Source organism: Phyllostomus hastatus, unplaced genomic scaffold (genome assembly GCF_019186645.2).
Source record: "Phyllostomus hastatus isolate PE091 unplaced genomic scaffold, TTU_PhHast_1.1 phas_contig_210, whole genome shotgun sequence".
NCBI classification, from domain to species: domain Eukaryota; kingdom Metazoa; phylum Chordata; class Mammalia; order Chiroptera; family Phyllostomidae; genus Phyllostomus; species Phyllostomus hastatus.
In genome coordinates, this window is record NW_025333737.1 from 36,584,760 (window position 1) to 36,599,114 (window position 14,355).

Genomic DNA, 14,355 nt, shown 5'->3' on the forward strand with positions numbered 1-14,355 from the left:
AATGTATCCTTACAAGTGTTCAGAGCGCGTTTACCGCGGGGAATTCTCTGAGGTGTGGGTGTTTGACAGGGTGATCCTTTTGATACTAGTGTGAGACTGCTGACTGAAGTCTGAGGTTAAAATCAACTGTTCCCACGGCTGCAGAAGCCGCACATTTTCTCTGGACACTCTGTGTGTCTTAGATCTTAAAATGCAACTCGAATAGCCAGCGTCTCGGCCCCTGGCTCACCCCGGGCAGCGTGCTCCACGTCTGCCGTCCTGCTGGACCGTTTATGCCCTTCCTGTTGCCCCCGTCCCGCATCTGAAGGAGAAGCCAGCTTCTGGGTGTCGGGGGTCATGTGCCGTTTGGAGGCGGCACGTCTGTCTGTCTGATTGGTCCTCAGAGGCCCGACGATGCGCCCGTCGGCCTCGGGAGCACCACCCCTCCATGGCCTGCAGTCCCCGGCGGACTGTGCCACCCGTCTTTGGCCTACTTAAGGTTCTCCCGGGAAGTGGACATTTTAGATAAATTTGACACCAAAACTCACGGAGAAAAAACAATACCCTGAAATAAAGGCTCAGTGCTCAGCCTGTAGCTCCACCTGCCTGGGCCGCAGCTGTCCCCTCCAGGTATTCCGGGGCAGCTCCTGGGGGCTGGTCGGAGACAGAGGCCTCGGCATGCAGCCACAGACCTGCCGCGCCCCCCACGGTCCCCAGGCGACTCCTGGGGTCACGCTGGGGCACCCTGGTCAACACAGCCGACCGCTGCAGGTTTGGGTCCAGCGGTGACATTTTCAGGGCTCTGTGTGTTGCTGGCCATCATCCCGTGTAGAGACGGCCACTGTCTCCCGTGGCCCAGGGATTCGTGTGAGAATGTCCGTGCGCCCACGAGACCCGTCCCGTGGGGTCCGCCCGGGGTTGGAGCAGCACGGACGAGAGAGGGCTGGCGTTCGGACGGAAGAGCGCATCCACTGGGCCCTTCGGTCTGGGGGAAGACAGGTGACAGCACCGCTCCTCCAGATGACGGGATGACCCATCTGATGAGTTCGTGTTCGCTCTCTTTCTAGCTTCAAAATCTATGCAAGAAGCCTGGGGCGGCGGTGGGGACGACATGAGCCTCGGCCCCGGTCAGTGGGAAGATGAAGAAGGGGGCGTGTGGAACAGTGCTGCTTCCCAGGAAAGCGCCTCCTCCTGCGGCTCCTGGGGGAACGCCCCCAAGAAAGGACTCCAAAAGGTGTGCGCGCGCTCGGGGGAGGCAGGACGCGCCCTCGGACACGCACGCAGCTTCGCACGGCGCCCTCAGCTAGCGGCGGCGGCGGGTCGGCCTTGGGGCCCGAGGACCCTGGGAGTCCCCGGGAGCCTGTCGGGGGTCTCCGCTCAGCGCAGGGTGGGGTTCTCTGGAGGCCGCACGGGACCGCTCTCACAGCAAAGCAGATGCGGAGACGGGCGGTGGGGGGGGCCGGTCGGCCAGGAGACCCGGCCGTGCGCACGGCAGCGCCTTGCTTCTCCCGCCCCTCCCTCCGCAGGGTCTGTTCCAGAGCACGGAACTGTTTTCCACTTAAGTGCCTCCCATTAACGTGATGCACTGGCTATTTTTTAAACAGATGCTTCTAAATTTCTCAGTGTTCACTGCTAATGCAGTACACGTTGAAGGACGTGGGTCCCGAGCCCCAGAGGTCCGTCCCTGGGCTGCCGGGGTGGGCCGGTCAGTTGTCCTGAGACACGCAGCCGCCCCCTGGGAAAGCCTGAGCAATACAGGCACCCCAGGAGCCCCTAGGTGGATCACAGGTGCAGGTGTGAAAGGTGAAAGGACGCGGTGCGAGAGAGTTTTCCAGGCGCACTGCAGGGGGGGCCGGTCTAGCCGTGCTGCCGGCCTGAGCCGGTGGCGGGGGGGGCGTGGAAACGGTGGCGGGCGAGGACACAGCTGCCTGGCAGAACGCCAGCGTGTCCGGAGTCGAAACACAGACGGCCGCCTGCAGAAAGGGTTTGTCATTCACGTCGAGGGGAAGGCTGCCCTCCCTGGTGTGTAAAGAAGGCCCCGGAAACTGGTCTTTTTAAGACCAACCAGTACCCGGATAGAAAACACGCAGAGCTTGAACAGACGACTCACAGGACAGGGACACAGACAGCCCCTAGCCCGGGGCGGGGGAGGGGGGGGCTGTCGGCCTGGCCCGCGGCGTTCAGTGCAAAGCGGCGAGAGAGGCGCCGTCCCTAACCTGAGACCCGCAGAACGCCGCTTTCATGAGCACGCTCTGCGGGGGGCGGGGGGGGAGCCACGCCGTGCCGCTTCGCAGGCAGCACGCACGGGAGCGCCGCCCAGCGGAGGGCGCTGCCTGCCCGAGTGACCAGCTCTGCCCGGCACGCCCTCTGGCCATGGGCCTGGCAAGTGGCGTTTGCACACAGTTTTCTGTTGCAGCGTTTTTCAGTAAAAAAAAAACAACTGCACGCACATGACGGGGTAGCTGCTCCAAGTGTGCCGCGTCCATGTTGCAGAAAGCTGGACAGGTGTTTTGAAAGGGGTCCCCTCTGTGCTCATAGGAAGGGGTCGCCGAAGTGGCAAATAAAAAGGGTAAGATGCATACAAAGTGAGTGTAATACACTTGTGTCCAGTACTGCAGTATCGTGTCACTTTGGGGGGAGGGGAGAAAGGACAGAAGTGTGTCTGAGTGTGAGCACACGCGCACTGGTGGCCCCCACGGAGCTAGAAAGTCTGCAGGGGTGAGGAAGGCGCCGCTCAGGGTGGGCTTTCCTCGGAGAGAGCAGGGGGCGGGCGGGCGGGGGCGGGAGACGCGTGCCCCTCCCCCGCTGGCAGGTCGTGTGCACGGAGCAGTCAGTGTTCGAGCGGTTTCCACTGAGGAGAGCGCTCAGTTATCAGTGAGCGGAACCCGGAGGCTAAAACCAGGGTTCTCGGTCGTGAGGGGTAGCTGGGATCGCAGGCATCGAGGAGGGGAGTCTTCTCACAAGCAGGCTGGCAAGTAACCCAGTTGGGGGGGGGGGCAGCCACAGCGCGTGGGGAATTAAACGTCGTGGGGTCCTGGGAGCTGCTCGGGCAGCGCTGTGGGGGTGTGCTGCTTCCTCAAGGAGAGGCCCGACAGGTGAGGTGGGTGCCCCCCAACGCCGCCTCCGCACCCCCGGCCTGTGGTCAGGGTGGGCTCCATTCTGGAAAGCCCCGTGGGGGAGGACTTATTGTGCTGTGTGGGGGCAGCGGGGCTGCAGCTTTGTGACTGGAGAGGGAGGGGGGAGCCCTGGGGAGCCCCTCGCCCCCTCTGCCCTCAGGGCCGTGAGCAAGGAAGAGTTGATACAATTAACAGGTTTTTCTGTTCCTTCCTTCTTACTGCCTTTTTTGTTCTGCTGGAAGGGACCCCCTGCGTTCTGTCATCTTTTAGAACAAAGCTTACGAAAGGGGGGGAATGTAGTTTTTAGTGAACTCCACGTAGTATTAATGTTAGCAGAGGGCTGTGTCAGGGGGACACTTCCTGCAGGTATTTGATGCTGGAAGTGACGCGTGCTTGTGACGAACTAGAGTCATTGTCGGGAGCAGAATTATCTTGCCTTAAACCCACAAATCCCCCGTGTGGCCCCCTGCAGACGCCCCTGCAGCGCCCCACAGAGCCAGCCACAAAACAGTGTCAGGGACACAGCACTCTCCGACAGTAGCACAGAGAGATTCGGGGACTCGAAGTTCTGTGAACTTCCGGTGCCTCCCATGACTAGAAGAAATACACGCAAATGTACTCACGGGCCCCCCACCCACACTCGTTCCAGGGCGTGAAAGCATCCGGCAAGCAGGACGAGGCCTGGATCCTGAACCGGCTCATCAAACAGCTCACGGACATGGGCTTCCCGGTGGGTGCCTGGCTCTGTCTCTTGTTCTGCTGCCCTGCCCCCCACCCCCTGCTCCGTGGGTTCCCTCCCTCACGGCCCCCGCTGTGTCCTTTCCACACTCCTGGTGCGACAAGGAAACTCCCTTTCATCTCGGCACTTGCGTTTAGGGCTCACTGCTTTGAACCACAGTGAAGAGCCGCGTCCCTTCTCTCAAGGAAGGCACGAGGGCCTTTTCCTAGAATTAAATTTTCACTGGTTCGTGCAGTCTTAGAGTTTCATTCATGATTAGAAGTGAGTTTATATTAGTTTGCACAGCAGATTGACAAAAGTAGTAAGAGAAAGCTTGGTGTGGAGGAGAAGCTTCGTGTCCAGAAGAAGAACCCTAAGGGGGCCTGGTCGGTTCCTGAGTTTCAGGGGGTGTGCAAGGAGCTCAGAATCACGGACGTGCCTCTGAGTGGGGCCGCGGTCTGTCTGGGCCCTGCGGTCGGGGGCAGAGAGCAGGGGGGCCGCCTGCCCTGCCTGTGCCAGGCAGTCCCTCCAGACGCCTTGTCTCCACGCACGTATGCAGTGGGTGCTCGTCTTGTGAGCGCTGTGGACGTCTCCTGAGAGAGAGTCCGGCGGGGCCCCGGTCCGGAGGGGGGAGCTGCCTGCTCCACGTGGGATGCAGGCCCCCCCCCCCGCCCTGAGCAGGGCCCCGGGCTCGGCGGGTCGTGGGAGGGAGACGAAGGCCAGTCACAGGGACCATTGTCACAGTGAGCCTCTGTGCTTCGTTTCTCGTTCCCCGGGGGGTTAACAGCAGAGCCCGGAGTCCCTGAAGGAGAGGGTGGGCCTCCGAACTTCAGCTCCCGCGCTGACACTCGCACAGCTGCAGGGGCACGGGGGTGGGTGGTGCCGGGGCGGTCCTGCTGTCCTGGCCAAGGTGTGCGCCTCACTCTGGGCGTCAGTGCTCGAGCCGGCTCGCTGCGTTGTGTCCTTCCAGTGGCTTTTTATGTGCAAAACACTCTCCTCGAACCGCAACAGTGAAAAGAGGGTATTTCCGGTTCTGAAATCTAATAACATTGGGTTAACAACAAGCACTTCCCTGAGCTGATAGTGATTAACTCCTTGTAAGCGTTTCCTTCGGCTAACATGCCCGTCTAACGAAAACTCTGTTTCCCCCCAGAGAGAGCCAGCCGAAGAGGCCTTGAAGAGTAATAATATGAATCTTGATCAGGCCATGAGTAAGTAGCGTGCACACTCAGAGTCCGTCTTCTCAGAGGTCCCAGCGCGAGCATTGCACTGTAGCCGTGGGTTACTGGTGGAACCCGTGCTGGGCGGACAGGACCAGCCCCAGCGACGGGAAACTGTGTGATGTGCCCTAAGCCCGGAGCAGGTTTCGGGACTGTGGGCTGTGGGGACAAAGGACCAAATGCCACCTTGAGCCATGTTTGCTTTTTCACCTTTTTCCAGAGCTTCGACAAATAGATGAGGTCCCCCCCCCCCCGCCCCCTTTTTTGAGGAAGATAGTCGGGACACTCGTGGAGAAAGGCCCCAGCGCACACGCCAGCCCCCACGCCGCACTGGCTGAGCTCTGGCTCTCGCTGAGACTGCCGGGAACGAGCCCCTGGTCCTGGAGCCGCCCTGCCTGTGACTGTCACGTTAGGGGCTCCGTGTGAAGGCGGGTCGCTCTGGTCGGCCGGCCAGCCCTGGCCTCGTTTTACCCACGTCTCTGTTCGGAGACCCGATTTCACACACATTTCTCACAAGTACGCCATGTTTCTTCATCATGAAAACTGGCTGACAAGGGTTTAACGTGTCCCTGGGCGAGGTGCCTGCCCGTAAATTTCTTGGGCTTTTAGACTCACACCTGCGCTGCTGGCTACACTCTTTTTTCACCGGTCCCCTCGTGAAGCTGCCTCTTTCCCACAGCTTCGCTGCACACGGCAGGCACTCCCCTGCCCTGCCCTGCCCTGCCCGGGCGTCCTCGCGCGCACAGGCGGCAGCTCACCTCTCCTTTTTCTGGAGGCACCGCCTTGTGGGCTTGTCAGCGCTGAACCGGTGGCCAGGAGCCCCATCCCCGGCCCGAGCGGTCCCACCTGACCCACACGCTCCCTCCGTGGGGTGCGTCACAGCCTCGCGCTCGGGGACCCCGCCGCCAACCAGAAGCACCGAGACGTGCAGACGTGGCACTGAGTGGGCCACAGAGCACGCCGGCCTGCTGGGGGGGAGCTGGGGGCAGGGCACCGTGTTGTTGGGCCTGAGCGGGGAGCGAGTGTGCGCAGCAGCCGGTTCCCACCGCCCAGCACGCTCCAGAGGGCCCTGGGAGTGCTGCGGCCACTGATCCGGGCCGCCGGAGGACGGCACCGGCAGATGAGTGCCCAAGGACGGGAACTGCCGACGGCGGGGACCCACTTCGTGACCGCGTGCAGGGCCCGTGCAGGGCAGCAGCTGCCAGAGAACGGGCGGGGCGAGCTGGGGGGACGCTCCCCACCTCTTGTCACTGAGAAACAGACAGAGGGGCTGAGAGCCAGTGGGCGGCCTCCCCAGACAGAGCGCCCCAGGGCCCAACTCTGGACTCCGCTGTCCTCGCTGTGTTGTGTCCCTGGCCGCTCAAAGAGCCCTCGCGACTGGGGGCACCCAGCAAATGGAAACGGTGGCTGTGGGGGGACAGGGTAGCTGTGTTAGACGGGTGGCTCGGGGACATCCCCTCGGAGAAAGTGCCCGCTGAAGGGGGGTGGTCCCGGGAAGAGCCCAGCCCAGCCCCGAGGGGCGGTGTGGCCGGATGGAGGGGGGGCTGAGAGCAGCACCCCCCGTTTCCTGGGGGTCGAGGGTCTCGCACTCAGCGTCGCGGCCGACCCTCAGGCGGCTGTCTCAGGGGTTTCTGGCGTGCTCTAGGTGCTCTGCTGGAAAAGAAGGTGGACATGGACAAGCGTGGACTGGGAGTGACCGACTACAATGGAATGGTCACCAAACCCCTTGGCTGCCGCCCACCAATCTCCAAAGAGTCTTCCGTGGACCGCCCCGCCTTTCTTGACAAGGTGTGCATTCAGGTGTTTTTTGTCTATTTAACCAGAGGTGTCTTTCATTTTATCTGTGTCTGTTCTGCCGCATTTTTGCTCCTCTAATTCTTTTTTTTACGCACATCCCGTACGTGTCCTTGGAAACTGCCGCGTGCCCTGTCTGCGGGCAGACACCGCACACGGCCCACCCTGTCTTTCTCCGTTCAGGACGGCGGCCTCGTGGAAGAGCCCACGACTTCACCATTTTTGCCTTCGCCAAGCCTGAAGCCCCCCCTTTCAAACAGTGCACTCCCTAACCAGGCCCTGGGCGGGGTCGCCTCAGGGCTGGGCGTGCAGAACTTGAATTCTTCTCGGCAGGTAAGGCCTCGCTCGGGGGGTGGGGGGGCTCTGTCTTGTCTGCCTTTGAAAAGGCTGGGGCACAGGCTTTCGCGTTTTAACCAACGTCGTGTTCTAGGGTGTGGTCAGACGCGTAACGGTGGTCACGACCCTGTAAACGTCGTCTTCCCGCGACTTGCTGGTAGCGGGGCTCGAGCTCAGTTCCTGAGATTTAACCACATTGGAAGAAAAGCTTCAAAATTGTATTTCTTTTCCCACGCACCTAAAGTGTATTTGAGTTCAGCTCCCTTGGTGTGCTAACTTACTGCTCATTTAAACGGCAGACAAATCGAAACCATAAATGTCTTCCTCTGCCGAGAAACACCACCTTGCCCCCTTGTTCTCAGAGAGAGGGAGGGCCTCTCCTGTAAGGTCCTCGGTGACTCTCGGAGCCCGCCAGCGCCTCTCCCTGCCTTGGACCCTCCTAGGGAAGGGAAGTCACTGTCGGTCAGGCCTGAGGGCGGGCCGGAGGGTTTTGATTGGCGGCTGGCTGTTCCATGTCCCTTTCCGGCCCCAGATTCTCCGGAAGGGAAGGGTGTGGAGCAAACCCCGCCCATCCCACCTGGAGAACGCCTCTTCCTGCTGATTTTGTCCTGGGCGAGGCTCACGTGCACACATCTGTGAGACTTCTAAGTAGCTGCGGCGGCACTGAGGGTGGCCGAACAGTCCCAAGCGTGCCTGTTGTCCCGGCCAGCCACCAGCAGTGTGTCTCCCACTGTCTGCAGTGTCCCCAGCTGCCTGGCCCTCGGGGCCTGACGCGGCCAGCCCAGGGCAGTTCGGCGGGACGCCTGCCACCTGCAGGCCACGGCCCCGGGAGCGCGCAGTGCTCCTCGCGGTCTGCTGCCCGGACGTGTCCGTTTGTGCGACGCCAGGGCTCGCCACTGGAGCAGCGCTGTATCGTCCCAGTCCCTTTTCGTGTGATGGACTTATCTCAGGACACTTCGAACCCGGCGCGTCTGTGGTTTAAGACACAGGCTAGCCCCCGGGGCCGATTCTCACCACCCGTAGCCCATTGACACAACAGTTAGTAAAGCGACGCTTTGGCAGGAGTTACGAAGGGATTGGAGACCCTGTTGCATTCCTGTTCAGGAAGACAGATTGTTTGCCACCCTGGTCCTGTAGTTCCGACTCTGTGACGACTCTGTCCCCCCGTCCCCCGCAGATACCGAGTGGCAGTCTGGGCGTGTTTGGCAGTAGCGGAGCAGCACAAGCCAGGAGCATGCCGCCACCGCAGCCGCCCATGCCGCCGCTGAACCCCTCCCAGCCCGGTCTCCGTGCGCAAGTGCCTCAGTTTCTATCCCCTCAGGTGAGACCCGCCGTCGGAACGAGACAGAGCGCACAGTGGGGGTACTGCAGTCCAGCGGCCAGCCCCCGATTGGTTCAGGGCAGTGAGTTCCAGGCAAAAAGGTGCCGTTGACCGTCAAGGTCAGGGCTGGCAGAGCCATGCAGGTGCATGTGCTGCACGGGAGGCTGGGGACACAGTGCTCACTGAGAGGAGTGTCTGCCTCCTCCCACGAGCAGGGGGACCGCTTCCTGAGCCCGTGAACTCAAGAAGGGGCTACCGCCCCCCCTGGGACGAGACCCACTGGTCGGGGGCACGGTGCCATCGACAAGGGGGTGTGCACCTGCCTCCCTTGAGAGGTTCGGCCTGAGCGACAGGGACCCCTGCCCTGAGGCCCGCCTTGCACTGCCTGCAGCCCTTGCCTCGGGCCCGCTGACTGTCACTGTGACGGGGGCACCCGGAGTCACTCCTAGAAGGGAAATGAGGAAGTTAGTGCATAACCAGAATGTTTGGAGGGAGAATCTCCTTCCTTCCTCCTGCCCCCTCCCTTCTTCCTTCCTTATTCCTCGCAGAAGCGTGTTAACTAGTGTTAAGAGGTCCACAAATGTTTTAATACTCATTCACAAGATGGGTTAAGTATCGTTTAGTTAGCAGTTCCGAGTGCGGGGACGACGCAGGGAAGAAGATGCCCTCACAGTGACCCGCTGCCCCGGGCGTGTTTTGTGTCGCGCAGGTTCAAGCACAGCTTTTGCAGTTTGCAGCAAAAAACATTGGTCTCAACCCTGCACTATTAACCTCGCCGGTTAACCCTCAGCACATGACGATGTTGAACCAGCTCTATCAGCTGCAGCTGGTGAGTGGCCGGGCCGTCCAGGTCGCGTTCTGGAGCACGGCGACAGCGCCCCCCGACCCTCACAGCCACGGCTGGGCGTGCGGCGCCTGGCTGATGAGAGGAGTAGGGGCACGCTTCCTTTGTCCTGGAGGCCTTTGCGCTGTGAACTGTCAGAACAGGTAGCCAGTCTTCCACTTGGCGGTGTTTTCCCTGCGTGAGTGAACTCCGGTTCGCAGGGTCTCCCCCAGCCCCAGTTGGGCGTGTGGCAGCTCGAGCTCCGACTGGCCTTCCCCGTCCAGGGCCTCTCGTCTGTTTAACGGTCTCAGTGCTTCTACTATAAAAGGTCGTGACCTTACGTCTAGGGACACGGCGAGTGTGTGTGCACTGAGCACCGCGTGCATTGTTCCTGCTTTAGTACGTGGCCACCTGATCTGCTTAGAGGTCTGTCCCACATCTCTACCTCCTCGGAAATGCCCAGGAGTCATGCAGGGAAAAGGGCCCGTCCTGGGCGCGCTCAGTCCAGCCCGGGGAGCGTCCACTCTCCCCAAGGCACCCCGGCGGGAAGGAGGGGGAGCGTGTCCTGGAGACCGTCACGGTCTTTGGGGAGCGCCCGGGGCTCGGGATGGGGGTCGGGCCACCGCTGGACTGTCAGGGAGACGGGCTGCACCGCAGGGCTCACTGAGGCCCGAGGACCGAGGGCAGGGGTGTCACTTGCAATGGCCGGCACTCGGAAGAGACCCTGACCTCAGGCGGAGAGGACCGGGCACGGCGTCTGCGGCGCTGCTGCTCTGCGTCCTTGACTCGCACGCTTCGCTGACCCTGCGCGTGGGAGGGCCCCGGGAATGCCGCGTCACGTTCAGTGCATTTTGATTTTAAAGCACCACGTACTGTCTCCACATTTTCTCCAGAAAAATGGGGAAAAGAACATTCCAGTGCATTCTACGATTACATTTTAGGACCTGTAGCATTCACTTATGTGAAGTATTTCATTCCTTCATAAGTAATCCTGCAGGTTAAGGAGGCATTTCCAATAGTGCGGTCTCTCCATTTGCTTGGATTCTATTTTCATACAGCCTCTTGCCAAAAACTTCCCAGAAAACCCATGTTGTATGTAAAAACTGACGATATTGAAGTGACATTTTGAAATAGATGACCAAACCTTCTGCATTTGCGTGTGAAAGAGGGTCACGGTCACGGTCGCCGGTTCACGGACGGGGTCTGTGTCAGACGTGTCACGGGTCTGGCTTCAGGCTCCACGCGGTCGGAGCGCGTCTCGCCACACCCGATGCGACTGACGAGCCCGTGAGCCTGCGGTGTTGCGCGCCCGGGCAGGGAACCGCCTCTGAGCCGCCGTGGACAGCCTTAGTCTGTGTCGTTATAAGAATGAGTGGTTTTGGTTTTGTTTTTTTTGTGTTTTTTTTTTTCCATTTTTCCTCTTTTCACTTTAATTTTAGTTTGTACGATTGACCAGGAGAACTCTGATCTCCTCGTTAACTGAGAAACACCCCTGGCATGTTTCCTCGCCAGCACTCAGCAGGGGCGCAGCCTGGGGGTCTCTCTAGGAACCTCTGGGCGCCCCCCACGGAGGGCTTTGGGAGGGCACTTCGCCTTCCAGAAAGGTCCCTTGGCACACAGAATGTGGAAGCCGCCGTGTGGTGGGGGGGAGCGCGGGCCGGTGGCCGTGTCTCAGCGTCCCGGTCGCCCTCTCTGCCGGCAGGCGTACCAACGTTTACAAATCCAGCAGCAGATGCTCCAGGCCCAGCGGAACGTGTCCGGACCCATGAGACAGCAAGAGCAGCAAGTGGGTGCCGGCAGGGCTCGGCGGGGCCGTGGGCGCACGTCCTCGCTGCCCCCGGAGACGCCAGTGGGTGGGCTGGTCCCCTGTCCCGGGCTTCCCCCCCCCGCTCAGCCTCCCCCTCTGCAGGGCTTGAGGTCACCCGGGTCTGGGAGGAGGCGGGCAGTGGGGACTGGCCGGGGTGGCCGGGCCCGCTCACCCGCACACGTCTGCCGCCAGGTTGCGCGCACAATCACGAACCTGCAGCAGCAGATCCAGCAGCAGCAGCGCCAGCTGGCCCAGGCCCTGCTCGTGAAGCCCCCGCCGCCCCCGCCGCACCTGTCTCTGCACCCCTCTGCAGGCAAACCGGCCATGGACAGCTTCCCCCCGCACCCTCAGGCCCCCGGCCTGCCCGACCTGCAGACCAAAGAGCCGCAGTCTTCGCCCAGCACCTTTGCTCCCTACCCTCTCGGTGAGTCTCCGCGGCCCGGCTCGCGCGGGACACGCCGTTCCTGGCAGGCTGCGAGCGGCTCTCGGGCCTCGTGCTGACGGGACAGCTGTAAATACCCCAGTGCGGCCTCTTCTAAGCAGCACTGGCCAAAGCGCCCAGGTCACCTCGTGCCCCTTGTCGAATCTGCGGTCGCTGCGCTCCTGGGCCACTCCTGACTCGCCTCAGCTGCCGCCGTCACCCGGCCTCGGCTGCGGGGAAGAGGGTGGCACGGTTTTCCGGCCAAGGTGTTGGGGTCCCTGTGACCCAGGCGCTTCTTTGAAGTGACAGACCCCCCCGCCCGACCGGGTGTGCGCAGTGGCAGGGAAGGCAGTCGCGAACGCAGAGCCTGCAGACGGGCAGTGTCTCACGTGCACAGGCCTTCGGTCGGTCAGGTGTGCACAGCGTGCGTGTGTGTTCACTGCCGACACTTAGAAACTGCAGTTCCAGATGTAAGTGGCTCCCGGCTTCTCTTGAGTGGCGGCATTCGGGCTGCGTTCCGTGCGGGCCCGGCAGCACCTGCTGGCCCGGGACAAGCGCTGTCCCCACCCAGCCCACTGCCCTGGGCTTGCGCTGTGCACTGGCCCGTGCAGGCACCTGCGCTTGCAGCCCTGACTGAGGGGAGAGCAGAGGCGCTGAGCCCCCTGCTCAGGGCAGAGGTTCACCGGGGCCTGTGGGGCGGGCCTGCGGCTCGGGGCGCCCCTCAGGCTCTGCTGCGCTGCGCTCCCCTCCCGGCGGTGGTACTGTCCGGCTCCGGACCGGCGTCCCCACCCGGAGCTCTGCTCTGGCCTTCCCGCCGCCCTCCCCGCCCTCTTTGTTAGCCCAGCACAGCGCTGGGCCGCGCTGGAAGCCCCCGGTAAACCCAGGGTGGCACAGCATGCCGGCAGAGGCTGCCGCAGCACCCACACTCTCAGGTGGGTCTGCGCCCCAGAAGTCGTTCATAGTGAACTGATGAACACCCTCCGAGCGGACGGTGAAGGCAGCCCATTAGAGGTAGACTGGAGTTACCCTGACCAGCTTGTTCCCGGGCTGGGGGGCCCTTCAGACCACTCCTCCCGGCTCGGAGAGGGGTTTTGATCCAGCGATTTCCACAAGAGACCTGAGATCAGAGAAGGCTCTCCTGGCAGGCTGGCCCTGTCCTGTGTTTCTGTGAGTGGGAGGCCTCAGGACCGCGCCGAGCGCCGGGAAAAGCAGAGCAGAGACCCGCTGGTCTTCCTCCGACGAGGACTGCTCACCGCCTCTCCGCCCGAAAGAGGCGCGGCTCCTTTCCCTCCTTTCCCGCGCCAGTGTTGGGTGTCGAGGGTCCGGCCGCGGACCAAGTCTCAATGACGCTTCGGGCGCGCTTTAGGAAGCCGCCCTGCCCTGACGGGGCCTCTCTCCGTAGCTGGACTGACCCCCAGCGTGAGCGTCGGCAGCATGGACATGACCGGCGGCTTGCCAGTGAAGGACCCGTCTCAGTCCCAGTCGCGCCTCCCTCAGTGGACACACGCCAACCCAATGGACAACATGCCCGGTGCTGCTTCTCCTCTCGACCAGAACCCCGGCAAGCACGGTACGGCCGAGCCCCGGCACCCAGCCGCGCCGCGGGCTCTCCCCTTGCCACCCAGGCTGCAGCTGTCCTCTGGGCGTCAGTGCCGGGAGCTGCCCAGAGAGGCCCTGTTCCCCTGCAGGGACGTGGGGTCCCAGCTGGTTGGCGGCCCGCTCCCTGAGCCCTCCCGCACCCCGTCTTAGCTGCCGGCCCGAGGACGGAGATGCCCCAGAGCAGCAGAGAGGACAGGTCACAGCCTGCATCGTTTCCGCTACATCCGTAGTCCTCAACAGAAACGGTGAACTGCTGAGAAGAGGGTTTTTTAATGAAAGGATAGCATGCAGTAGGAAACCAAAAGCTTAGAAAGGAAGAAGCAAAAACACTAATAAGCATTGGAGGTGACCTCCGTAAGCATTCAGTTTGGTTCTGAATTTCATGGTAGCGTAAGCAGCAGAGGAAATATGATAGGGTGTATCATCTTCTCTTGATACAAAGCGTTCTGAAAGGAAAAAGTCTGATGGCGAGTTCTCCAGGACGGCCGTCACGTGCTGTCAGGGCGCCTCCCTGGGCCAGCTTCCCGCCGTGGCTGTGCGGTCCAGCGGGGTGTCCAGCGGGGCGAGCAGTACAGCTCTTAAAAGAGTTTGCCTTTCGAGGACGAAGCCACTGGTTCTCAGAGAAGGCCGGACTGACCACGCCGGCCGCTCACACTCTGGACGAGGGCCGGACCTGGTGCTCGGCGGGGCGGGCTCAGGGTCCCCGCTCACACGCTGCCCCCCGCTGCGCCCGCAGGTGCTATCCCCGGAGGCCTGAGCATCGGGCCCCCCGCTAAGTCCTCCATCGACGACTCCTACGGCCGGTACGACTTGATCCCGAGCAGTGAGTCGCCAGCCAGCCCTCCGGTGGCGGTCCCCCACAGCTGGTCACGTGCCAAGTCTGACGGCGATAAAATCTCCAACGGCTCCAGCATCAACTGGCCCCCAGGTGAGAGCAGGGGCCACTTCACGCCGCGGCAGGCCGGGACCCTCTCCGGGCCCCAGGGCGGGCAGTGAGGCCCCAGAGACCCAAGGGTCCTGGAGGGACAGTCCCTGGGCGGTGGCTTCCTCACTGGAAAGCCCCGGGTCAGATCAGCGCGGGTGCGGCTGGTGCCACGCGCGTTTCCGTGGCCCCTCCTTTCGGTGGAAGGCGTGGTCGGGCGGCGCTGGGCTCCGTCTGGTGTGGAGTCTCGGGGCTCAGCGTACCGGCCGAGCCGTTTCACGTGGTGGCTGCAGTGCCTG

General features: G+C 62.2%; 1 protein-coding gene across 6 annotated transcripts in view; it reads left to right on the forward strand.

Annotated features, from left to right (window-relative positions):
- TNRC6C (trinucleotide repeat containing adaptor 6C) overlaps positions 1-14,355 on the forward strand; it is a 62,626-nt gene that overhangs the window by 40,622 nt on the left and 7,649 nt on the right. For 4 of the 6 annotated variants that reach the window (XM_045835885.1, XM_045835884.1, XM_045835886.1 and 1 more), the window contains 11 exons: positions 1,047-1,213; positions 3,745-3,825; positions 4,967-5,024; positions 6,679-6,821; positions 7,011-7,160; positions 8,341-8,484; positions 9,194-9,313; positions 11,010-11,093; positions 11,307-11,538; positions 12,902-13,105; positions 13,871-14,062. In XM_045835885.1, coding sequence (XP_045691841.1) covers positions 1,047-1,213; positions 3,745-3,825; positions 4,967-5,024; positions 6,679-6,821; positions 7,011-7,160; positions 8,341-8,484; positions 9,194-9,313; positions 11,010-11,093; positions 11,307-11,538; positions 12,902-13,105; positions 13,871-14,062 — 1,575 coding nt within the window. The remainder of the gene's footprint in view (positions 1-1,046; positions 1,214-3,744; positions 3,826-4,966; positions 5,025-6,678; positions 6,822-7,010; positions 7,161-8,340; positions 8,485-9,193; positions 9,314-11,009; positions 11,094-11,306; positions 11,539-12,901; positions 13,106-13,870; positions 14,063-14,355) is intronic. The other 2 variants (XM_045835888.1, XM_045835883.1) reach the window with 1 other exon arrangement.